Source organism: Triplophysa rosa, linkage group LG4 (assembly GCF_024868665.1).
Source record: "Triplophysa rosa linkage group LG4, Trosa_1v2, whole genome shotgun sequence".
NCBI classification, from domain to species: Eukaryota; Metazoa; Chordata; class Actinopteri; order Cypriniformes; family Nemacheilidae; genus Triplophysa; species Triplophysa rosa.
Genome location: NC_079893.1, coordinates 24,282,377 through 24,309,569, shown reverse-complemented (window position 1 = coordinate 24,309,569; position 27,193 = coordinate 24,282,377). Strand labels below are relative to the sequence as shown.

At 38.1% G+C, this 27,193-nt stretch overlaps 1 protein-coding gene across 1 annotated transcript in view; it reads right to left on the bottom strand.

The window, feature by feature from the left end:
* Positions 1–5,543: 5,543 nt before the first annotated feature.
* Positions 5,544–27,193, bottom strand: part of tacr3a (tachykinin receptor 3a) — a 54,106-nt gene continuing 32,456 nt past the window's right edge. The window contains exons 4-5 of the mRNA XM_057331141.1: positions 14,570–14,766; positions 5,544–10,510 (exon numbers count right to left, since the gene is read on the bottom strand). Coding sequence (XP_057187124.1) covers positions 10,255–10,510; positions 14,570–14,766 — 453 coding nt within the window. The 3' untranslated portion in view covers positions 5,544–10,254. The remainder of the gene's footprint in view (positions 10,511–14,569; positions 14,767–27,193) is intronic.

Genomic DNA, 27,193 nt, shown 5'->3' with positions numbered 1-27,193 from the left:
ATTGGTATTGTTATAAACATGTGAACGTCCCATGTGTTTGTTGCTCTGCTGATCTGAGATTTAAGGGAAATAATGCCAGATACTGAAGACCTTGTAAATCTGTGCTTTAAACAAGGTTTATTTAACAGCCATTTTTCTTGATCCATTTCCAGGTAATCAAACCAAATCAAGTGGCAGGAGGGTAGTAATAGCTAGCACAATGGGAAGGCAAAGCCAACACTGGTTTTATTTTGTTTTGACTTTTTATTCCCCAAATGGTCTCTGAAAATTACCCAAGGCTCCTTTGCGATATTGTTGTGCCACAATAATACAAAAGCATTACTCAAAACTCATTATATTTTGAAGACTATTAATAAACATACAAGAAATCTTGGTGAATGTGAAGAAGGAAAATGCAAATCGATAACAAGTGCTCATTTGAGCAGCCACAAGCTCGCTGATGATACTAAATTACAAAATGAGAATAGATTTTCTAAAGATTACAGCATTTGACAGTGACATAATTGACACGGCAAATTGTTGTTCTGTTATTTCTGAGAAAATTGAAAGATGTGAGGATTATAAGATCTTCGTAGAAATGAAACAGCAGCTCTATAAAGAAGACATTAAGAGAGTTTGCCCACATGCCAGCTCACCTCCGCTCTCATATAATCTACAGCAACCATTAAAGACTCGTCCCCGACATCCCCAACGGAACATCTGGTAACAAAGTAGAGCTGTATTTAACCTTACCCCTAAATGAATGCTAAAACAGGTGCCACATACTGTAAGCTGAGTGCAAATGCATTATTTGACTTCACACTGCTTTGAAACAAGTGCTCATGACATAGAAATTAAAATCGTATGGACAACTGGAACCTTGAAGAGACGTCACAAAGTTCAAACATATTTAAATGGTACATAAGTGTACAGTATGGTCATTCTGCTTCTGTTTTAGTCTAAATGCTTTAGACTTTCTGGAATGCATAGTCATCATTCCAAAATGGGATTTTGCGGGATGAATGGGTACATATGGTGCACCTGGTCCAGTGATGTGACATCACGTGTTTTGGTCATTATGCAGCTATCATCAGAACAAATGCCTCCCACGAGATCAAGAGCAGCCATATCATTACACATCCCCTGCCATGTTCAATATAGCTCACAACAGACAGATTGTGGTTTGGCATCCTGTGGTATAAACACAGGGCGAGCGGATGTTAGAAGTTGGATGGCTAATGATGGCTACTGTTTTCAGATTTTGGGTTTTGTGCTATATACTGTAGCCAATGCTACAGAAGTTATTTTACAGAAAACGAATGTAAAAATATGATGGTGAAATCTGTTTATTCGTGAAACGGTTGCTTTCCCATAGTGTATGCAACAAAAATGTGTACAATAAATGAATATTTTCATATTGAATAAAATATGATATTAATAATTGTAAAACACAATGCATCTAATTTAACAGTGATGTTACGTTCCCAGTTTAAATAAAAGGGGTATGAGAGAACGTACAATAAGATTGATAAATTAAAAGAACAATCTCGTCTCAAAAATCACAACAAGACAACGGTTTTCTCGTTTTTAAGGCGTTTTGATGACGCCGGTTTATTTCTAGGGAGTCTGTTCGTACTCTTCGTGGGAAAGAAAAAAAACGAATTATTACAAAATGGACAGTTACCTCAGGAACGGGGCCCAAACAACAAACAAAAAGATTCACTTCCTTTTAATTTACACTGCTTTACCTCTCAAAGAAAAAGACGTCTTAGGCAAAATAAAGACCGGTCGCTGCCCTTCCTCCCTGTTTGCCACAAACCAGGAGAAAAGATTTTTAAAAAAGGGAGAGAGAGACACGCAGCAACAAACGCCACAATATTAATAAGATACTGGACACTTTATACACCAGTAAAATATGTATGTATATATACACTCACCTAAAGGATTATTAGGAACACCTGTTCAATTTCTCATTAATGCAATTATCTAATCAACCAATCACATGGCAGTTGCTTCAATGCATTTAGGGGTGTGGTCCTGGTCAAGACAATCTCCTGAACTCCAAACTGAATGTCAGAATGGGAAAGAAAGGTGATTTAAGCAATTTTGAGCGTGGCATGGTTGTTGGTGCCAGACGGGCCGGTCTGAGTATTTCACAATCTGCTCAGTTACTGGGATTTTCACGCACAACCATTTCTAGGGTTTACAAAGAATGGTGTGAAAAGGGAAAAACATCCAGTATGCGGCAGTCCTGTGGGCGAAAATGCCTTGTTGATGCTAGAGGTCAGAGGAGAATGGGCCGACTGATTCAAGCTGATAGAAGAGCAACTTTGACTGAAATAACCACTCGTTACAACCGAGGTATGCAGCAAAGCATTTGTGAAGCCACAACACGCACAACCTTGAGGCAGATGGGCTACAACAGCAGAAGACCCCACCGGGTACCACTCATCTCCACTACAAATAGGAAAAAGAGGCTACAATTTGCACGAGCTCACCAAAATTGGACAGTTGAAGACTGGAAAAATGTTGCCTGGTCTGATGAGTCTCGATTTCTGTTGAGACATTCAAATGGTAGAGTCAGAATTTGGCGTAAACAGAATGAGAACATGGATCCATCATGCCTTGTTACCACTGTGCAGGCTGGTGGTGGTGGTGTAATGGTGTGGGGGATGTTTTCTTGGCACACTTTAGGCCCCTTAGTGCCAATTGGGCATCGTTTAAATGCCACGGCCTACCTGAGCATTGTTTCTGACCATGTCCATCCCTTTATGACCACCATGTACCCATCCTCTAATGGCTACTTCCAGCAGGATAATGCACCATGTCACAAAGCTCGAATCATTTCAAATTGGTTTCTTGAACATGACAATGAGTTCACTGTACTAGAATGGCCCCCACAGTCACCAGATCTCAACCCGATAGAACATCTTTGGGATGTGGTGGAACGGGAGCTTCGTGCCCTGGATGTGCATCCCACAAATCTCCATCAACTGCAAGATGCTATCCTATCAATATGGGCCAACATTTCTAAAGAATGCTTTCAGCACCTTGTTGAATCAATGCCACGTAGAATTAAGGCAGTTCTGAAGGCGAAAGGGGGTCAAACACCGTATTAGTATGGTGTTCCTAATAATCCTTTAGGTGAGTGTACGTCAGGGATGTAACAGTGAACAACGGTCCAGTATATGAAATTTAGCGGCATCTAGTGAGGAGGTTGAGAATTCCAACCAACGGCTCACTCCATCGCTTACCACTCCCTTTCGAAGCACTACGGTGGCTGATAAGGGTCTTACAGCGTGTCTACACCGTACGCGGCAGCGACACAACAAAAGACAACAGAACCCATTAGAACCCATCATAATTTTGTTAAATTTTGTCCACACTGGGTGTGGCACGACACGACAAACCCATTAAGAACAAGCCATTTGTGGTGTAGATGTCATCACGTTTTCTCTTCTTTGCCGAAGGAGATTACATTAGTTTAGTTTAGTTTAATCTACTTAGGCCTAACTTTTTTACAGTTTTCTGGGGACAATTGCTGCAGCCGTTTTATGTCACTCAGGGTTGGAGTTTCTCTTGAAATCCTCGTATGTTTTAAAATGTCCTGTTGTATGTGGATTTCATAACCATTTCTCCTCCCTGTCTGTATGGCAAAAGGAGCTTATCTGTGTTGCAGAGCTTATCCCACTTACATGGCACAAGGCTGTCGAGTCAGTGGCCAGTGGCGGTTGGGTTTGGATCCGCAGAGTCATTATCCCTGTCGTGAAACTTCCAGGCTCACATTTTAGTGTCAGATCACATTATCGCTGTGGGCAGAGATGGCTGGTAAAAGCTTTACGCGTTCTTTTAAGAAGGGTTTAACATGCTCACTATTGCCTGTTTGAACCCTCATGGCGATAAGTTCAAACCAATGAAGACAAGCCTTCGCATGGATGTCTGTAGAGAATCTGAAGTTGGTTTTCAGTCGGATAAACAAGACAGAAAATCTCGCGTATGGGTTTTTGTTCAGCACTGCCGTAAGTCGCTTAGTGACACATTTCACTTGAAGAGTCACCACACAAAGATGTTGTAACACTTCCTCCATACCTCATGAGGATATGAACTCTGTCTGTCTGGGAAGGAAACACTAATAATTTAAGAAAACATTTGAAGAAACTTTGGTGAGAGAATGAGGTATAGACATAATGCTTGCCAATAAATACAATAGATGTGACTTCCAAAGACTTCGTCAGGTAAGTGGGCAGTAACAGAGAATGATGCGTTGTGGGTTTTTTTTGTTTATAGTACACTTGCATGCTCGCTTTTCTTCAGAACATTCCTCCATCTATACCCTTCTCGTGGTGCATCATGTGTTGACCACTTAAAGGTCCAATGTGTCATTTTTTTTGGAGGATCTATCGACAGAAATGCAACATAACTATGTATTCAGAGGTGTATAAAGACCTTACATATGAAGCGTTATGTTTTTATTACATTAGAATGAGCTATTTCTATCTACATACACTGCGGGTCCCCTTGCATGGAATTCGCCATGTTGTTTCTACAGAAGCCCTAGATGGATAAACTGTTCTACAGAGCGCTTTCGTAAATATGCTACCTCCTTCGGCAAAGAAGCGAAAACGTGTCACCGTCTTAGTCCTGTATCAATGCTCCAAAAGAGAGGGGTGGAGTGAGCTGTTGGTTTCAATTCGCAACCTCACCGCTAGATGATGCTAAATTTCATACACTGGACCTTTAAAATATATTTTTGAAATGTGCTGTGAAATGTCTTTAATAAACCAGCAAACGGGCATAGCATAGCTTTTCCTTTTGTATAATTTATAAGAGAATTCCTGGTCAAAACATCTCTTGGGAGTTATTAGCTTCTGGTTCTCATACATTTCGGCATTACAATTTATAACAGCACTACTTGCATTTTTATCACTGAATTAACTGCATGTGAATATAAATTTGTTAGAGATCAACCAAGGGGACTGATAAAATTCTGCTAGGTCATCTTATCAGCATGTAAATGTAAATAGTGCCATCACACACAACCTTCATTTTTACCTGTAAAAAATGAAGCATCATGGCAGGGTTGCATTAATGAATATGTACAAATAACAAATATTGTTAAAGCGATTGAAGCTATTTTGTAGCTTTTTGGTGTGTTAAATGCCTAAAGCTTTCTGTTAGATATCAGTGGTCAACTCATCTAAACTTATAGTGTGGGAATGTTTCTCGACAAAATAAAGCAGGTCAGCAGGGAACAGCTCAGAGACACACAGGTCTGTTTTATCATGGGATGATGGGGATTAGTTTCATTTGAGTTACACTGGGTTGAACAGAAATCCCACACACACATCAGCGATTCTGAACTGCTCTTTAAAGTTCTCTGTCTGGCCTTATGAGAACAGAAGCCGCTCCTCTCCATCTGCTGCTGTACGAATCACAAACACATCGAATCTGGAGGGAGTTTAGACCTTATTTTAATCTGAGTAACAGCAGTGTTAACAAAACGTGTTTTTGATTAGGATTTCAAATGAACAAATGCTCGTACGTTTTTCATTTTCAAAGTCGTTGAACACTTTTATTTTCTTGAACACAGTTTGGCAATTACAATACATGTACTTGAAATTAAAAATATCAAAAGTCATTGGCAGTACAGAGCCTTTTTTGTATGTAAACAACACAAATTCACAAATTAATAAACAATCTAATTCACATGCAAGACAACACCATTATTATAACAGCAAGCATTTTGTAACAAGTGAGCTTTAACCCACAGTTTTTTTTCTTTGCTTTTATATCAATGTTTGTAAACCGTTTCAGTCATTTGAAAGAACAAATGTAAAATAGTATGTTGGGGTTCATTGTAAACAAGTAGCGAAGACTTCAGGCATATTTAACATTCAGTTAAGCTCATCTGTCACAAGCTATCGATAATGCAGCACAGCCTACCAAAATATGAGCATATATTTACCCAACTGATACAATCATTTTCAAATGAAATCTTAATTCTCCAAACAAAGCTCATCTTTATGAATATAACAATAAACTGTACATGGATAATACGTGCAATACGTCTCTACCTGCACAAACATTTCCACAAGTATAAAGCAGTGAACAGCTCTGTCTTATAAGACCTTGAGCAGATCACTGAGGTACATCAAGATTATGCGAGTTTACACAAAATACACCTTTTTGTACACACAGGTTTTAACAAAAGACCTGCATGGCCTATTAAATAGGGTAAGAGAGCCTAATTATACTCAGCACAACAAATGAGATTCAGAATCTAGAATTGCTGTTTGCATTACATTATAAGGGCACAAGATGGTATTTAAACTTACAGAAAAAATCTACATGAGTTACATCAGGGGTTCCCAAAGTGGGGGTCGCAAAGCCGCGAGGGCGGGGTCGCAACATGACTTCTAGAAATCATTTTTTTATTAGAAATAGCGTATGTAATCAATAAGTGTAGCAAAATATAAAAATATTAGTTAAGTCAAAAATAAACCAGGCAAATAAAAAGCCATCAGCCTCGATCATGACCCCTGAGGTGATTACGTCACATTAACGACATCAGCAACTGCTTTAGGTTAGGTGCAGCAAGTCCATTTACAGCACCACGTTAAACAGTCCCATGTGCACGCAGATTAGGATATTTTTATTTGTCGAAATGAAATTAATTTTGCTGATTGATTAATATCGACCAAAGAAAACGCAGGGAGGTCAGCGGAGGAGGGCGGAGCAGCGCCGCAGTCAGAGGGGCCATTGTCCTCAGGTACGAAAAGAGGCACATCCATCAGCACTCAAATCAGTTTGATGAAATTAAACCATCTGTAGTAATAGTTCATAGTTTATGTATAACAACAAGTAAAAGTTAAAGTTAAAGAGTAAATAACTATAAAATAATATTATGTTAGACTGTGCTCTTTTGTGTTGTCATTATGCACGTTTGGGTAGAATAGGTGCATGGGCGCATTTGCGCGCAACATTTGTATACTTTAACCACCTCCGAGGATAGTGGGGGTCTCGAGTCACTGGCACTGTTATTTTGGGGGTCGCGGGCTGAAAAATTTGGGAACCCCTGAGCTACATAATAATTCAAGAAAGACTCTACTCTACTTTGTTTAATAAGATAGATGACATTTGATAATGGCTGTATTGTGAGATTATTCATACACTGTAAGTTAATGTATCATACAGCATCTAATTGTATTGTTTTCTGTTGTTGTCCATTAAATTAAACACATTTTTACAACACTATTGAAATGTGCCAATGTTGAAACCTACATTCATGGTTAATACTTTCAAATTGTCTCGCACATTCACTGTATGTCCTTTACTTAAAAAACAACAAATACGGGCTAAACTACATATTGGTTACACATTAACTTACAAAAATGCAAAAAAGAGATGCAAGGCTTTGACAGAGCTGATACATGACAAAATATCAGGCCACAAAATGACATCAAGCTTTGAACAAAAGACAAAGTTGATATGTTTTTGATCATGTTTCTCCCTCTGTATGATAATCATTAAACTATATTCGTACACTTGATCATTTGCCCAAAAAATATTATAAATGTGATGAATCTCTCTCTAGTTAGGTATTTGTTATCTAAATACTTTAAATTATTTATTTAAAAATGTTTTAAAAATTTGGCATATCACCAACCCCAGTTTTTAGGACTGAAGTGTAAGTGTAAAAAAGAAACATCATTTTTTTTCATGCATTTTTTATGTATAAAATATATGCGGTATTTGTGCATTTGTGTGTGTGTGTGTGAATGTCTTTGCATGCACATAAAGACCGACAAGTGTCACCCCTCCATCAAAGCTGTTTTTTGGTGGGACCTCAGCTGCCTTTCCTCATCTGGAAAATATCCATTAAACTTTCAATACATAGTGTAGTGAGGGGGAGCATACCGAAAGCCTCCAGACATGTTTCCCACAGCACAACTTTGAGTTCAAGGTTGTGTCTAGCACTTCTCAGTCCCAGCAAGTCAAAGCCTGAGGCTAATGGGAAATCTATCAAGCTTGTCTTCTGTTTATTAATGTTGGGTTACTGCACGATTGGATGTGAAAGCAGGCAAAATTAAGTAAAAAAAAAACAATTTAAGAAAACATAATAAATAAAGAAGGTATGTATAATGTATAATATAATGTAATAAAGAACAAAACTATGGTGTATTTTTGTCTACGTGTGTGTCAGTGTATATATGAAAGTATGTGCTTGTTGTTGTACGAATGTAAACATCCCATTTCTGAGGCTGTCTTTCATTTTAGGCACTCAAATGAGTCCTATAGAGACATATTATTGTGGGAAATCTGTGTGCGAGTTGGTTGCCAGTTTTGAAGGAGCTGTAAAATTGACCTTGATTTGCTGAATTTGTGACAAGCTCCATAAAGTATTTAAGGTACTAAGAAATAATGCAGATTTGTCTATGTATCTCTAAAGGGTTATAGAGTATATTAGCGTAAATACAAGATTTTCCTTAAAGGGATACTCCTCCCAAACAGGAAAATTCTGTCATCATTTACTCACCCTCAAGTTGTTCCAAACCTGTATAAATTTCTTTGTTCTGAAACACAAAGAAAGATATTTGGAAAAATGTTAGCTACTGACAGTATAGGAAAATGTATTGTATAATTTTTTTTTGTTCTGTTGAACACAAAATGAGATATTTTAAAGAATTTAGGAAAGCAAACCGTTCTGGGGCACCTTTGACTACCAGTTTAATTTTTCCTTCTCGTAGTCAATGATGTCACAGAAATGTCAGTTGCTAACATTTGTTCAAATATCTTTATGTTCAACAGAACAAATCAATTTATACAGGTTTTTAACAACTAGAGGGTGAGTAAATGATGACAGAATTTTCATTTTTGGGTGCAGTGTCCCTTTAAATGTAGTATTTTGATAATGGTTACGCATGTCCTGCGCTTGCAATGGTACGCATGTGCATATAGAACTCCTGTCACTGTTTTCCTTGCCAGATCAGTCTCTTAGAAGACAAGTTTTTTTCCCCCTGTGATTATAAAACCATTTGAAAATATTCTAAGGCCAAGATAAAACAGAAATATAAATGGCACACTTGCATCATTATAAGGTTGTCAAAGGAAATAATCTTTTATCCAGGTTTGAAAATGCCTTTCCTTGATTTTAGCCAGAGCTTTCATCTCTCACCTTCCAGCGTTCATGCATCGTCATATTTGAAAGGGAATTTGTAACATGCTATGTAAATACAATACTACAGATAATTCTGAAGAGGTAAAAGGTAAATATGCATTAAATAAACTTTTCCTTTTTACCTTGGCAATAATGGTAAAAACAGCTTGTTGCCATGGTGTGTAATGCATGTGCCTATACAGAATAGATCAGGATTGCTAACTTGCTAACGTAGAATTAATGGACTAATCAAAACAAGGGAACAACACAAATGGAACCAAGGAAATTGTCATGACTAAAAAATCAAGCTGTTTTTTAACATCTTCAAAGTATGTGTAAAATGTTTTAAAAACTAGGATGTGTTCGCTAAATAATCTTTAGAAAAATATAAACGTTGGATAATAAGCAGAGTACATACTGTATACAGTGTACTGCAGATATACCATAAGTTTGTACAAACAGTATGGTAGTATGCTACAAACACAGCTCTTCTACCATTAGAAGGAAATGTTCGTCTCATTTAGAAATGTTTACAAATCTGATTCTGATCAATTAAAAGTGTTTTTAGATTCAATGGGAGACAATTAAAGCATTACAAATTTCACCCCATGATTGATGATACACATACTGTAGCTGGTGTGCCGAAGATACAAGCTGCACCACCTACTGATTTTCCTGCTCATGGCGTGAGGTCAGCCGGTTTAAAACATCATGAGATAATTTAACAAGAACAGAACGTTCGGCCTTTGGGAGAAATGAAACCTTTGGCGTTTACGTAACATGCTAACCTTACTCGCGTATGATGAAAGAGAACACGGTTCCTGATTGGCATGAAAGGGAATCCTCTATCTATGCTTTCTGGAACGGACAAAGTGCTCCTGTGATGCAGGACCTTGTTGGTCTTCGAAATGATAAGGGCTGAATGTTCTACAAGTTATTTTAATCCCCACAATAAACTAATACTTCAGAAAACACATTTCTGAAATACATGATTGTATTGTGTTTAATATCTGCACACGAAATTATTGATATGATGACAATGGCAAGTGAGAAAATACTTCTCATTCATGACACTTCATTAGGATTGTTGTGCTTGATACTTCAGTATGAATCTCATCTCAGCAAAATTCCTCCTTCGGGGCAGAGTTGGAGCATCCGTTGTGCTGATGGTTGTGAAGGCTCTTCCGGGCAGAGTGGGTGTATGGCTCTGAGGGGTCACACACGGCAACGACGGTGGTCTCCATGCGCGACATCGTGTACATGCTGCTCTGCCGCGCCACTTTAAGCCGCATTGCTCTGAGCTCGAGCTCGTCGTAGTCAGACACCTGCACGAACGGACACCAGCGGAACACCCGTTTAAAGCCGGCCCGGAACCTTAGAGCGGAGGAAAGCAGAATGAAGAACTGGACAAATATTTGGGCTGTAAACATTGTCCATTTTTGGTCGGACTGTGTTCATTTCCCACTAGAGCATGGATTAACCTGGCAAATCACCCTTTATCAATAGACATAAATGACATCTGATGCTTGGCACATTAGTGTCATATCATGAGGCAAAGTGTAAATAAATGAAACACGATTTCAATTGTTGTTCATTGTTTTATTCAGCCATCAAGATTTGCAAGAATAAATTAACGATCAAGGAAAAATGTAGAATTGAAGACAAAGTGAAAAGAAACAATTTGAGAAAGAATCAATATTGCACACTCAAGTTAGATTAAACCTTCAAAACATGACGTATGCAGTAAAAATGGACAAACCTTTTAACTTTAGTATTTATTAGAGAGGCACAAAATTTCTTCACCAAAATGCATACTCCATGCATACTAAATGTCTTCACTAATACTGATAGCCGATTATTCAGAGGGATATCTGCCGATTCTGATGAAATTCATATTTCTTAACATTCTGAATGTTATTAAGTCTTATTACACGGCTCGTTGGAATACTTGATTCTGATTGGCCAGTCGCGACATTTGCAGGTTCGTTATTCCCAGATAACAACCTCTCAAAACTAATATCATCCGGATGCAGCAAATCATTTTGACAGGTTTTTTGACAAATTAAATATAAATATGTCTTTTAATAACATATGACATTATACACTGAACAAAATTATAAACGCAACACTTTTGTTTATGCCCCCATTTTTCATGAGCTGAACTCAAAGATCTAAGACTTTTTCTATGTACACAAACGGCCTATTTCTCTCAAATATTGTTCACAAATCTGTCTAAATCTGTGTTGGTGAGTGTTAAAACAAAAGTGTTGCGTTTATAATTTTGTTCAGTGTACAGTATTTACAAATTATTAAACCAAATTGCCTGTTCGTGACATTTGAACGTCGTTTCTTACCTTAAAACCGAAGGTAAATGTCTTTTCCTCGCGGAAGGTCTGCATTCGGCAAAAATGAGCTAATAAAATATTTCAAATTCACATTTCATGTCTATTTTTGTGGCATGTGGCATGAGAAAAATGACTTCGCGTCGGGTCCTGATCACACTGTCGGGGCTTATTTCTGCGATAAAAACCGGCTGCCTGTACATTACCCCTTACATATAATGACTATTATTGAACATCATTGCATTTTCCTGTCCTCTTTTGATTGACAGAATATATCGGAAAAATAGCTTTTATCTTCCGATACGATTATTGGCCAATATATTGGTGCATCTAGTATTCATTGGACAAAATTGTTTGGTAAAATGGCAAACTACAGCTTATTAGGGAATATGAGTTTTACTCTAATGTACAAACATGTATAGAAAACCAACAAGTTCACAGAAAATAAAGCAAACATTGACTACATTTTACCTGTTATTAATATTTGTTGATTCTATCCTGTTGTATTTTTTGTTGCTGTTCTCATGGGTCTTGACTCAATAAGCTTTGCTGTGATTCTTTTCCCAAGACTTCTTAAATTCTTCTCAAAGCTAAGATTTAGTTTATACTCTAAATACAATGCATCATGAATACAAAGTATATCTTTAATAATAGACAGGAGGCCTATTTGAATAAAGAGCGAAGATGTCAATTTTTCAAACTTGGCCACACGGCTCATTAGTATGGTGTAAATTAGTTATTTTTCCAAGTGATTTTTTATTTTGCTGCATGTCTCAGATTTAAATCTGAGAGAGAGAGAAAGACAGTTTTTATACAGTATCTTTGTAAATACTGTATATAAAAATAAAAGTAAAAAAAAGCTGAGAAAGTAAAAGGCCAAGTAAAACGTTGATATGCATTAAGAGTAAGGGTGCATTTATTTTTTCATCACATTAAAAGGAATAGTAAAGCACAGTTGAGTGGAACGGAAAGCGGGTGCAATATTCCATGAAGCTTTTGTCTATAAATAATGAAATTAAGTGGCTATGCGCAGAAGTTGACGTGCTTGTATCGCATATGTTATCCACCAATGGTTCATTTGCGAAGATTTAACAAGACAGTCAGTATAGTCTCGCCTTCCGGTCGAGACACATCATGCAATTAAGAAATTTCGTTTGAAGGGGTAGGGTGAGTTTCTCAGTCCCCTCAGGATTTTGCGGAGATTTTTTGTGATTTCTGCAGCCAAAAATGCTTAATTTTGCAGCGGCTTTATTCAAATTTAGCGATTAAAATTTGTGTTTTTTTTTAATGAAATGAAATGTCTCTGTGATAATGTTTATGAATTTATGCCATGAACCTCGCATACTTTTAAGAAATCAGCATTTAGTTGATTGTGATGAATATTCATTGACACCAAAATAAACATGACAGCTTTCTTCATGGATCAGATGGCTGTATGTTGTTTCCAGGCGTGTTGTTTAAGAACGTGACACACACATCGGTGAGGCTGACTTGACTCAAAGCCACTAGCCTGCAACCTTTAGCCAAAAAAACGTTAATGCTAACGCCTTCAGCAGAACGAAGGAAAGGAGACCAGAGGCTATATTTTTTAAATAGATGGCAATGGATGTTGTTAGCAAATTGTAAGTGTTACAGACCCTTCCATCTCCCTTCTATAGTATCTCTGCTTGACTTTTGGAGCAGGTTTTGACAAAATGCGTGATGTGATGACGTCGCACGGTGCATCTTCGGCCAAATTATACGTTATACATTTTGCAAGTTGCCGCAAATTTTGCGGAGATTGTTTGATTATGCGTTAAATTCTGCAATCGTAAAATCTTGCAGGGACTGGTTTCTCAACTAAAAAATAAACACTGCAATATTCTTTGAAAAATAATAATAGACATTTTTTATTTCAAGGTGATTTTAAGTGAATTGAACACTGTCTCCAGAATGTCAATTCTACGGCTGTCCCAGCTTGATACACATAATTGTGGATAGCAACAGTTGCCACGCTACACTGGTAGACTTCCCAAAAAGCTACATTTTAGGTGGTCCTATATAACAGCCGAATGCTTTTGCAGTATGGTACAGCAAGCTTTTAACTACACAGAACCTGAGACACAGAGACAATTTTATACCCCAATTTTCTCTCTTTTAGAATAATAACATTATATACACATTCATATTACTTGCATCTACACCCAATGTGGCTTTAGATGGTTTACACATGCATGCAATTTGCGGACCAATCCGCTGTTAGATTAATGTACTGCATTTTGGAATGACAAAAGTTTTTTTTTTCAAAGAATTACACGGGTAAAAATGTACTTGTTATTAAAGCATTATCTTCAGTTAAAATATAAACTTACCATTAATATTATTTCATGTTTTTTAATGTTACAATTTATATATAAGCTTACTTTTGATACATCCGAAATCTCTGATGTCCAAAATTGACAAGCACTTTTTAATACTTTTTATTGGTTAGATATTTGCAAAACCCAGTGAAAGGGTGACTTACTATAATAATGATTTATGGCAAAAAAATGAAAAAAAAAACGAAATATGGAGATATGATGTTTCAGAAGGACAGAAGTGATATGTTTTTGTATCGAGCTCACAACGCCAGCAGGTTTGATTCTCAACACAAACTGACTTGCAATAAAGCAGTCTAGTTTTGCCATATCCAGTGTACACGTGTTTTAGTTAATAACACAAACATCTGTTATCCATTCATTCATTAACACAAATTCAAGTGCGCCGTTTGTCCTTAACCAAGACAACAAACCATGCACGTTCAGTGCATTCGTTTCCAGTCCTTCATTTAAAGTGATAATTAAAGACTCTTTTCTTTCAATCATTGATTTATGATTAACATTTCGCAGGAAGCAAGGGCGTTCATTACTTCATGCTATAATAAGACTGGGAACAGCACTCATGTTGCTATGACAAAATACGCCCATGTCATAAATCTTTTGCTTTAGCACTCTCTCAAGTCTAGTGTAGATGTGGGAAGGAGAGCACTCATTCACTTAAAACACCTTTGGGAGAATATATCACATAAGCGTGCGCACAAGCTGCAGGGGGTAAATGTGTGTTTGTGTGTTACCTGCTGTTCAGGCAGCAGTAGATAATGGGGTTGTACATGGTGGAGCTCATCGCAAGCCACATGACTGATAAGTAGATCTGCTGAATGAACTTCCAGCGAACCAGCAGCTTGTTCAAGCCGGTCACGAGGAAATATACATGGTACGGGAGCCAGCAGATGGCAAAAGTCAGAACTACTATGATCATCATTTTCACCACCTGGAAACACAAAATGAGAACAAGAGTGAAATATAACATATGACAATATATAAAGTATATTAAGTATAATGTTATTATATAAAGTAGTATACAGCTGCAGAAAAAAATTATCGAAATTTTCATTTGATCAGCATTTTTAGATGTATTGTGTCCATTCCAGTCCAGTGTCTGTTGAATTTCAACAAAATCAAACCTCAGGAGTGACAAAGTCATCCAACATCAATGTGAAAGACTGACAGCATGAAACATGAATACTGTGATAAAGATCGAGGTTATGTCATAAAAAATAATTTACCTAAATACACGTGTTGTATTGCTTAAAAGTGAATATGAACTTGTGTTCTTTGCAATATTTGAGATTGGAAGAAATTCTGAGCATTTTCATTTTCTGCAAATAGGATTTTTTATTTGAAATTTGGTAGAAATATTGTTAGTAGTTCAAAGAATGAAACAAAAATGACCATTTTACCTAAACACAAAATAATAAATTCAGAAAACGAACTGAAAATGGTCTTTGAAATGGTCTCTTAATTTTCTCAGCGACTATACATTTTAAATGAATGTAGAGGCTCAGAAATGTGAGAAATAAATAAAACAGACATTGAATTTCACAGAGTGACTGTTTGCACCCAAGTGTAAATAGTAATTTGTGTCTAATAATGTTGTGAAGTCACAAAAAACAATGTGAACGCTAACATTGTGTTGGAAATGTGGGTTGGAGGATAGTGCATGTGCTTTGATTTTTGTGAGTTTAAATTGCACTCTTAAAAATAAAGGCGCTTAAAGGGTTCTTTACAGTGATGCCACAGAAGAACCATTTTTGCTTCCACAAAGAACCATTCAGTCAAAGGTCTCAACTTTTAATAATCTAAAGAACCTTTTTTGAAACAAAAAGGTTCTTCGGATGTTAAAGGTTCTTTATGGAACCATTTAGACAAAAAAGGTTCTTCTATATGGCATCATGAAGCACCTTTATTTTTAGGAGTGCGGGTTATCATAGCAATATATACAGTATATGATTTTAATATAGTGAGCTTGGTGCAATGCATTCTGGGAAACAGCATAATAAGGATGCCTACTTTATGCAACAGTCTTTGTAACTTGTCGTAAAATGCTGCCTTCATATTCAGCTCACTATATTTATTAAAAAATTCTGAAAGATTATAACGGTATGATATGACAGGGAGCAGAGAGAACAGTGAAGGACCTTATTACAAGCAGTTCTATGGCTGTATTTGTATTCATAACATTAATTCATTAAGACACCCCTTGTCATTCAAATCCCACAGCATACAACATGCCCAAAGGCACCCAGCGATGTCAGATAACGTTAGTAAAAGCCCGGTAGTGCTACCAGCAAGCTCACAAACTCCGGAAAAGCAATGCATCTGCAAGAAACAGAACCTCAGGCAACACATTACCAGCCGAACAAGGACACCACATGCAGTCTTTGCTGACGTCCTCTTTGCTCTTAGCAAATATGGCACATTTGTGCTCTGCGTTGCGATGGTGGAAGACCGGGGTTGGTCGTCACGCATTATTGCAACTACAGATCAAAAGCCTACAGTCCATGTTTATTTTGAACCAATGTGCAGATGGACGATCTAACCATGACCCATTATAATATTTCTAGCAGAGCAAGTCAGGTTTTGATTTTTTTACTTGTTGGTATTTGATATAAAACATGATGACATGTATCTGAAGAAAATGTCCAGAACCTCTGGTATAAAAATAGGTTCACAACAATGAAGATCTGGTGACATATTTAACTGGACATGGGGCATTCTTTTATCCCTGTGTGCACCAAACCTATCTTGTGTTATTAAAACTCTTTTTCATTCCATATGGCCATAGACCCCAGTCCTGGTTGAAGTTCCAGTATGGCAGATTAATATGGTGCAGTTTATTTTTGCATAAGAGCAGAAGATTTGTTTCGTGAACAGTGTCACAAACAACTTGTGGTGATGGAGGTGCAGTTTTCCTTTATTTTTATTAAATGCTTTCTGACCCCCAAATTCAACTGATTATTGCAATTTTCCATCTGTGCTCTTTGAAGAGTCTTTGGCCACTCAAATTCTTCTCCTAGTTGTGCATTGAGACAATATAGACACACATCCTGTTTCAAGCTGATTTTCAACATCTCCAGTCCATTAAAACTTCTTAATCATTGCTGTGATGTTAGAAATGACATTGTTTATTGTTTTAACTATTTCCTTAAAGCCATTTTGTATTTTGTGTAGCTCAACAGAACTATATTGCACTTCAGAACTATATTCTTTGGTTTTATCCATTGTGATAAATAATTAAGGGGGGTTGGGCTTTGTGTTTCTAATATTTATTCTCCTGTGCAACAAGAAGTCATAACTGGACAATTGTAACATCCACCCAATCGGTCCCGACCACACCCACCGCATCATCTCTCTTCCCCAATGTTTCACGCTCACAATTCTCAGACTATTGATTCACTTGACTCCATTACCCATAATGCATCACATCCCTGCAGCCATCTTGATTGTCCCGCCACCTGTCATCCATTACCCGGACAATATTTAAATGCACACCTCACTTTTAGTTTTGTCAGATCTGGTTGTTTCATTGCCACCGTGTTTTCTATCTTCTTGCCTCTGGTTTTTGGAAGTTATGCCTTGTGTGTATCAAGCAGATTATACCTTCCTTCTTGGATGTTTTTTTTTTTTTTACCTTTTTTAGTTCCTGTTTGCCTGTTAGAAATAAATCTCACTTTGAACAAGGATTTGGTAGAGTGGCATTATTCTTCAGGGTGAAACCCTTACAGAAAATCTGACCAAACCCACACGATGTCCTCACCACCTGTGGAAACGGATCCTTTCACCGAGCTGGTTAACACGCTCCGAGCCCAACTCACTCCTCTACCCGGTTCGGCCCCACCCACACCTTTCTCCAGTCCCATGACCATCCCCACGTGGTATACCGGATCTGCGGAGGATTGCAGCGGGTTTGTCCTCCAGTGCAAGTTGTACTTCGAGATGCAACCGAACCAGTTTCCTTCGCACAAGTCCAAGATAGCGTACATCATCTCTCTCCTGTCCGGTAAGGCCCTGAATTGGGCAAAGAACATTTGGGAGGCTGGGGGACCCTCACATTAACATTGGAAGCCTTTTTAAGTCATTTTCAAGATGTGTTCGGTCAAAGTACCTCTCAGCTGTCTGAACAGGATCAATTGCTGCTGCTGAACCAAGGGAGAGACACTGTGGCAGATTACGCTATTCAATTCCGTACTCTGGCGGCTAACTGCGGATGGAATGAACCTGCTCTCATTTCGGTGTATCAACAGTGTCTCGAGGCTTCGATTCGTACCCATCTCGCTGTTCATGATGACTCCATTGGATTGGAGGGGATTATCCAGTATTCGGTACTTCTGTCTCAACGTCTCGCTTCCTGCACTGGTACAGGACCCGCTGCATACCCTCCGCCGCGCAATTACCCATCTACCAGCCCTCCAGACCCAGAACCCATGATTGTAGATCAATCACGATTATCCCGAGAGGAACGGGCACGTCGATTTTCACAACGGCTCTGTTTGTATTTTGGAGCATCTGGCCACTTTCCGGCCAGAACCGACCTATGGTGAGTACGATTCAACCCCCTTCTCACAGTGTTGAATTACCGCTCACGGATGTATTGATTATCGCCCACTCTCTTTCTGTTCCAGCAAAAGCCCTAATAGACTCTGGAGCTGCAGGTAATTTCATCTCCTACGCCTTGCTAAAGACCCTCAATCTCCCTTTTCGGCGTAACACCCACAACATGAGAATCCATAACATTCTCGGAAAACCCATAGGTCGAGGTCAGATATGTTTTCACTCTCCCCTCGTAACACTGCAAATGGGACCCAGGCAGGTGGAGAGGATTTCCTTCTGGGTTCTGGAGGGTTCTACCAATGACATCGTCCTGGGACGCCCCTGGCTGCAACATCATCAACCTCTAATCGACTGGAAATCCAACCAGATACTGCAATGGGGGACCTATTGCAATCATCATTGTCGACCAGACAACGAGTCTGTTTCTCTGTCCACAACCGTAGTGGAGAACACCGCACCCCCGAGTCTACCTAGGATACCCGTGGAGTACAGTGGGTTCCAGGACGTTTTCTCTGAGCAGCTGGTTACCGCACTCCCTCCCCATCGGCCATGGGACTGTGCCATTGACCTGCTGCCGGGCGCCACCATGCCCAAAGGAAGGATCTATCCTCTGTCGATCCCGGAACAGAAAGCCATGGAGGAATACATTGTGGAGGCGTTAGACCGGAAATTCATTCGACCTTCAACTTCCCCTGCCGCAGCTAGCTTCTTCTTCGTGGGAAAGAAGGATGGCGGGTTAAGACCCTGTATTGATTACCGAGCACTAAACTCCCACACCAGAAAATGTTCCTATCCCCTACCGTTGGTTCCCGCCACCTTAGATCAGCTCCGTCAGGCAACCATCTTCATAAAACTCAATTTACGGAGCGCCTACAATCTCATTCGCATTAAGGCTGGGGAGACGAGTGGAAGACTGCTTTCATCACCCCGTCCGGGCATAACGAGTACGTGGTCACGCCCTTTGGGTTGGCAAATGCCCCCGCAGTGTTTCAGGACTTCATGAATGAGATATTCCGAGATATGCTCAACCAGTTCTTTATCGTCTACATCGATGACATCCTCATCTACTCTAACAATACCACACAACATATCCAGCACATCACCAAGGTTCTCCAATGTCTGCGAGAATACGGTCTCTACCTCAAGTTCGAGAAGTGCGAGTTCCATCTGCACACCATCCAGTTCCTCGGTTACTTGATCTCCCATAACAAGGTAAAGATGGACCAGAAAAAGGTGGAACGGATGAAACCGAACCCGAAAACATCCTCAAGCCGTTCGTGTTTCTGAACCCCATCGTGTGGGCCATTGAGGAGATAACTGCTACCGACCAACACGCTCCGTCGGGAGTCCCTGAAGGGAAGAAGTATGTACCTCCCCATCTCCGGAATTCCCTCATAGACTCTGCACATTTTGTTCCGGGATCAGGACACCCAGGCGACTTCCAAACCCTCACCCTCCTCACCAACCGTTACTGGTGGCCTGGGATATCTCAGGATGTCTCCCAGTATGTTCATGGATGTTCAGTCTGTGCCATGTCAAAAACCCCCCGTGGTCTCGCCGCAGGAAAACTCATGCCACTACCTATACCCCATAGACCTTGGTCCCATCTGGCCATAGATTTCCTCACAGACTTACCTCTGTCCAATACATTCACCTGCATTCTGGTAGTTGTGGATCGCTTCTCAAAAGCCTGCAAATTCATCCCACTAACCAAGGGATTAGAGTGAAACCCTTACAACAACGTCATGTTTCTAGTCACCTTGGTGTGCTAAGAAAATGTAAATATCAATGGGAATATACGTGGGAGGTATTTTACTCATAAGAATTTCTAGGGTACCAATAATTGTGGCCAGGGTGTATTAGAGAAAAAAGATTCTCTATGTGATATTCCCCCTACTTCAAATTGTTTTACTTTAATGAAATGTTGGAATATTGTATATTTTTAAAATAAAAGATCAAAAGGAGAAACAATGTAGATTTATTTTTACAGCCGCCTTTGCTCATATTTACCAAGGGTGGTAATAATGGTGAGCAGGACTGGTAAGTGTGTTCCGTGTTAAAATCACTTACATTCCTTTCTCTTCTTCTGAATCTTTCTTCTCTGGAACACAAAAGAAGATATTTTGAGGATGTGGTTTTGTGTCCATACAGTGGAAGTCAATGGGGTCCAATGTTGTTTGTTTAGTGAAAGTGACCTATTTGTCAGGTATGGTGACACATACCCGAAATGTGACCTCTGCATTTAACCCATCCAGAGAGTAGTGAACAAACGTGGGCAGCTGTCACTGCAGAGCCCAGGGAGCAAGTGGGGGTAAGGTGCCTTGCTCACGGGCACCTCAGTCGTTACCCGCCGGCCCTGAGAATCGAACCGGCAACCCTCTGGTCACGAGTCCGACTCTCTAACCATTAGACCACGACTTGATGGCGAGTAAATTATGAAGAATTTGTCATTTCGGGTTAAATATTCCTTTAAGAAAAAGGCATTGAAATTGACTCAAAAGTGTGAAAAAAAAACCCCTGGTCACTTCTACAATTGAATAAAACGTTTTATTACATTAAATATAAAATCAACATTGCTGTCCCCTGGTCACTTCTACAATTGAATAAAACGTTTTATTACATTAAATATAAAATCAACATTGCTGATTATCAAATGAGACTTTTATACTCAGAGCACTGTTGACAATTGTCAAACTGTGTTTTGTGTCAAGCCGATGTGTGGCTCTCCATCCTGTCAGTTTAATTCTTCATCCTTAAAATATCTGCTCTCTCTTCAAGCAAGTGTCTTTCTGGACACGTGTGGAGTGTGTGGTGTGCCTGCAGGGGCTTCTGGCATAACAAATCCATTTCCCACCCTTCAAGAGGTGAATTGTTTCTGTGGCCACATCACAAAGTCTGATTGGAGGAGCCGTCTGCCTCACTCCACTAATGAATTTAATTATTATGTTCATGCTGTCATGCAAAGCGAGCGAGTGGAGCTTTGGCTGGTCCAACTCAATTTGGAGCAAGTTGTCTTTAGTGCTTCTCCACAGGAATGAATGAACATCAAATATCTATTACTAATCTCACATTACAATATACAAATATATAATATATATATGATGACAAACATCATGTACAGTAACATGTTAATAATAACCTGACCATTGTACAGCACTAATTTTGCCTACTTGTTTCGAAATGCAGTTGTTGATGTGTCCCCACCTTCGGGAGTCTTTAGAAAAATGTAATGTAATGACTGCAATGCATTTTCAAAGACAACTCTAAAGTCTATATTAATTCAGTGTAATATACTACTGAGTGTACTGTAATATAGGATCGTATTTTTATAGTTAAACTATTTGGTTTGTGAGTAGAGAAGGTCACACAGCAGAAGGAATTGCACAAGCCCGCAGATTTGTTATCACATATCCTCACAGAGAACTGTTTCCTCACTTAAATTTGAGCTATGATGTGAATTTTAGATCAACCCATTTGTTTTCATATAACATTCGTATTAGAACAGCAAACTGCATATAAAATGAGGTTAACAGTTCTTAAAGAATGTTTTGTTTTGCAGAATAAACACCTCAACCTTATGACTAAAACGTAAATTGTTAACAAATTGGGACTTAAGGACTACAACATGGATGTGAGTTTACATGCTTAATGAATCAGTCAGCTGTTGTAACTCTTATGTTGCAGCTTTTATGTTTATAAAATGGTTAAATCTTGCGCTGTTTCGCTCTGGGCGACCCGAGTTCAAGTCCCGGCTCGTGGTCCTTTCCAGATCCCACCCCCACTCTCACCCACTTCGTTTCCTGTCCTCTCATTGTTACTGTATTATAAATAAAGGCAAAAAATGGCAAAAATAAATCTTAAACAAAAAAAAAAGTTAAATCTTGTCCTTGACCCTGATTGGTCAATAGTTGTGTTTTATTCACGATAGAGCACAGCTATAACCGGCCGCTGCACCTCCACTTCGTGTCACACCTAACAACGCCCTTCAGCTGTAATTTATTTACGATAAAGTACAGCCTCTCATACCTTATTTAATTCAATATTTATGGCATGGCTCATGCAAGTTATGCAAGTTATGCTGATCAGGGTTTAGAATTACACCTGCTAGAACTTGTCGTTTTCAAATAAATGATTCAAATACCAACACAGGAAATTAAAAAACACACCTCTTGTGATTTTACATTAAGCATTAGGATTATTTTTGGCCTTTCAAAAACACCACAGCGTCAGGAATGAAGATTTATTATGAGCATCCCAATTATAAAGCCATATGAATTATGAAATATGAAGCCAGTCCTTCAAAAATCAATAACGTGAAGCATAAATAATTACAGACACCCTTGGTCACTCTAGTGTCTTTAAAATGTTTATAAAAACATCATGCATACTTTCCCCTTGGATGCTTGTTTTATTATACATTTTGTAATTCTGATTTATCTGAGAACTCACACGGCATGTTTTCTCCAGACACCATCAGTATTCCATACCCAAATCTCTATTTTCCCCAGAATACCTCCAACACATTTCAAAGCCACGGCTCTCACAGACGGATGTTGTTCTTGGAGGTGAAAGCGGGAAGGTGTCCTGGGGTAAAAGGAGAGCTCATATGATTGCCACTCACGCTCACCTCCAAGCCAGTGTTTCTCTCCTGATAAGTCTCTAGACAGAAGCTTTGACATACTCAGGACTCAAGAACCCAGACTGTGCATCTCCTTTGTGTTGTCTTATCTCACCCTACCTCTTTGATTTGTGGACAGAGAAAAGCAAAGTTGACTTGAAGTGAAGTGATGTCATTTTGTGATTGTCGCTTGAATGAGGAGCAGACAACTGTGGCATAGTGATCATAGATCTTTTTCAGTGTTGAAGAATGAAGGGTGGACAATGGTGTGATAAAGATCAATACACTGATATAGTCCATACAGTATCATAAGGGACAGGACAGAGAGGGAACAAAGACAGTCGCTCTAACCATTTTGGTTGAAAATAGAAACAAAAAAACAAATTTTTTGTTCTTTTTGTCTAAATTCTGAAAAACATTAAATCATCCGGCTTGAAGGACTAGACAAAAGACGCCTGATTTTGCAAATATTTGCCTATTCAATAGTTGTTTACGGAGCGATATGGGTGAGCAACCAGGCTGCTTTCTCTTCAGTCAGCATGCACGAGGAAGGTTGAAATGCAAATCAATGTGTCCAGAAGGACAGACAGGAGCAGCTGAAAATGAACCTATCATGAAGGTGGCTTTCCATCTTCCCAAAAGGGACAAAAAGTCTGTGTAATGCCGCTGACTAATTTGGCCCGTGGAGCGCGGCCAATTGAGGTTCACATCATGCAACTGCTTAGTCAATTCTCTCCCTTAAATGTATTGTTTGAATTACTAATAGGGAAATGTTGTGGACACCAGGGATTTGTCTCCAGGGCCAAAGCCAATCTTTTTAAAATAGTTATCCAAGAGAACATTATGCTAATAAATGCTTTTGGACATCACTATCTGTTTGCAATATGTTTGTTTTTTATTTTGAATTATTGCAGTTTAATTCTGTTTAAATTGAAAGCAGAAGAAAAGTACAGTACACTCTTAAAGAAAGGTGATTCAAAAGGTTTGTCGATTATTTAAATAACCTGTTGGTTCCATAAAGAACCTTTGACATCTGAAGAACCTTTCTGTTTCACAAAAGGTTCTTTGTGGCGAAAAAAGGTTCTTCAGATTATAAAAAAAGAAAAAAATATATGGTTCTTCGAAGAACTTTTGGCTGAATGGTTATGGTTCGTCTATGTCATCGCTGTGAAGAATTTAAGCACCTCTATTTTTAAGAGTATATATAACGTTTTGATTACCTTTCCATGAGCACAATAATATTTGCAGTAATGCCATGCATTCCATTCTATATGTATGTTATTTATTTTAGTTTCCTGTGATTTCTTTTATTTTTAAACAATGCAACATTGTAAAAAGCACTATATAAATAAATTTGAATTTAATTATGTCATCGCTGTCCTATCAAAGCCTTGGACATCCAAATTCGCTGTTTTTCAGAAAATGGAACTTTGTAGTTTTTAAATTGTTAAATACTGTGTTGAAAAAGTTAGAAAGCAATTTTAATACATTTTCTTGGTTAGATATTTGCAACACCCAATGACAAACATAAAGGGTGACTAATAATAAGGATTTGTGGCAAAAAATAAAAATCATGAAATATGGAGATATGAGGTTTCAGAAGGAGAGAAGTGATATTGAAGTATTATACATTTAATTGAATTATTCTGCATTTAATTTATTATTCAAATCAACAAAGTCTTTCTCAGGCAAAATTGTTGCAACAATGTCTGATAAATAAAAGTTACGGTATGGGACTGTGTCTGGTATTGAACACAGTGAAGGGCACCCGTCATGCTATCCAAACTAAACTTCCCAAATACTTTTTTATGTTGTGTGTCCTCGTTTAGGTTTGTCACAATATGTTTCTATGCAAATGTAACCTGCCCAATAAGAACAAACTAATAACTGTAGTATAGACTTTGTCGTTCTTACAAGCAGTTTTATTATAAATCACAACTTAAATTTCACATAGAATTAAAAAAAATTAAAAAGACATATGATCATAGACCTCATATGCAATGAAAGAGGGATCATACATTTATTACAAACCACAGGACTCCCACCGCGCACGACTGTAAGTGTGAAGGGCATACAACCACTAACTGCAATTCACCCCAAACCCGCACAGCAATCAATATGAAGTACAAAATCACAAGAACATCCCCATCACCACACCAGTGCCAGTCACACCCACGGAGGAGACCCTGCAGCTGCCAAGGAGTCAGATAATATGGGAACTAAAAGAAGAGAAACAAACATCAATCGAAACAATTACAGAGACAAAAGTAATAACAAAAATAATATTAACAAGAGAGCTCTGGAATAATAATACAATTCCAATAACAATAGTGCTTTATCAAAAGGGAACTGGGTAATACACCACCAAAATAAATACACCTATAGTAGCAATAGTCGTGCTAGACCTGTAAAGCAAATACTAAAGAATGAATACCTTAAATCAACACTTGCATTAATTTAATTTAAATTAAAATTATTTAATTTAAAGTCCTGTAATTTAATTAAAATACCTTTAACACTCTGGATCTATGGAAGTTTAATTAAAACCAACCGGTTGTATCTTCTTTAAAAGAGACCTACAAAACAAACATTAATATGTTTGAATAAGTTTACGACTTGGCAATACTCGTTATATATTGACCAAGTACAGTAACAACATGTTTGTTTTGTCAAAACCATAATACACAGCAACACCCAACAATCGTCATATTTGCTATGGGATAATAACCAGCAGATAAATATAACAATGAGGTGTAAACTCCTCACAGACTGACAGTAAAGGTAAATGAACTCACTCTTAACTTTATCCGACACACACTCAGTCACCTCCATCCTAATCAATATTGATTCAGCACAATGGAAGAAACAGTTGATTGTCTGAAGAATCGTGGTATTCACAAACAGAGGCTTGTGAACAGAAACCATGTCACAACTTAGTATGTAATTATCAGTAACATCACTTCCTTCGATATATTGTTGTCTATTTAAAAAGCTTTACAGAAGAGCTATTAAATTACAGTTGAGAAAGGAGACTATCATAAGCCCTGCTTCACAGAAACACTGTTACTGTGAAACCCCTTTACAAACCTTTAAATGTTAATAAAGAAGTGGTCTATTCTATATATAACAATAAGAGTTAAGTCACTGCTGTCAAATCATATAACACAAGAGAAAGTCCACAAGACCGATATATTAGTCAGCACATTACATAATAGTTTCCCCTAGAGATAAAATGTGCATTATAATCAGATAAGTTCTCATACACTTCATCAGAATGGTCACATCCTGTTTTTTCAGACATATTGTGATAATGTCATTGTCATACAACCTGTTTTAAAAGAACAGTTCACCCAAAAAATAAAACATTTCACTGCAAAACAAAATTCATCTGAAATACGGATACATGATGTAAACAACAGTCGAATTCAGTCGATAAAGACAGTCGGTCGTAAATTGTCAAATCAAGAGCATATTGATGGAGTCACACATCCTGAATGAAAAACCACTTTCAGTATCTTCACACACAAAGACGACAAAAAGGCTTTGACACTGGCCGTCATGGTGCATTGATGTATTCATTTCAGCCAGCAGTGCTGGAATCATTCTGAATGCTTATTTAGAGAAAATGAGGGTGTGCTAAAAACAGGTCCTGTGGAGAAAATGGATCCCAGTCCTGCTATCTGAGAGTGCAGGGAGTTGATTGTTCAGAATACTCTCAAGTCATGTGTTGTGATTGGTTGTGTCACTACTATATATGTTTTAGAATTTTTGACTTCGATACTATACCTAAGAAAGGTATTTCGATTCCAATACTAAATTGATACCACGCAAAAAGAATATACAGGAAGTAATTAAATAAAAAATAATGATACATAAATAACTTAAAATTCTGTTATTTTATTTTTTACTCTTACAACTTACACTGTGTTCCTGCCTTGCTTTTTGAGCATGTCTTCCCCCTTATTTAAAAATAACATGTCACCACACAGACCTACATATGAGTGTCAGGTGTCAATCTATGATACAGTCCTAAACGTGTACCTGTCTCAGTGTTTGCTGCTGTCTACTAAGGTGAAACGAGAAAATAAACTGTTTACACTTAAATTAATCTACATAAATACTAGCTAAGACCTTAAAGCATGTTAAATTCATTCACTTAAATACATAAAAATTCATTAAAAACATTACA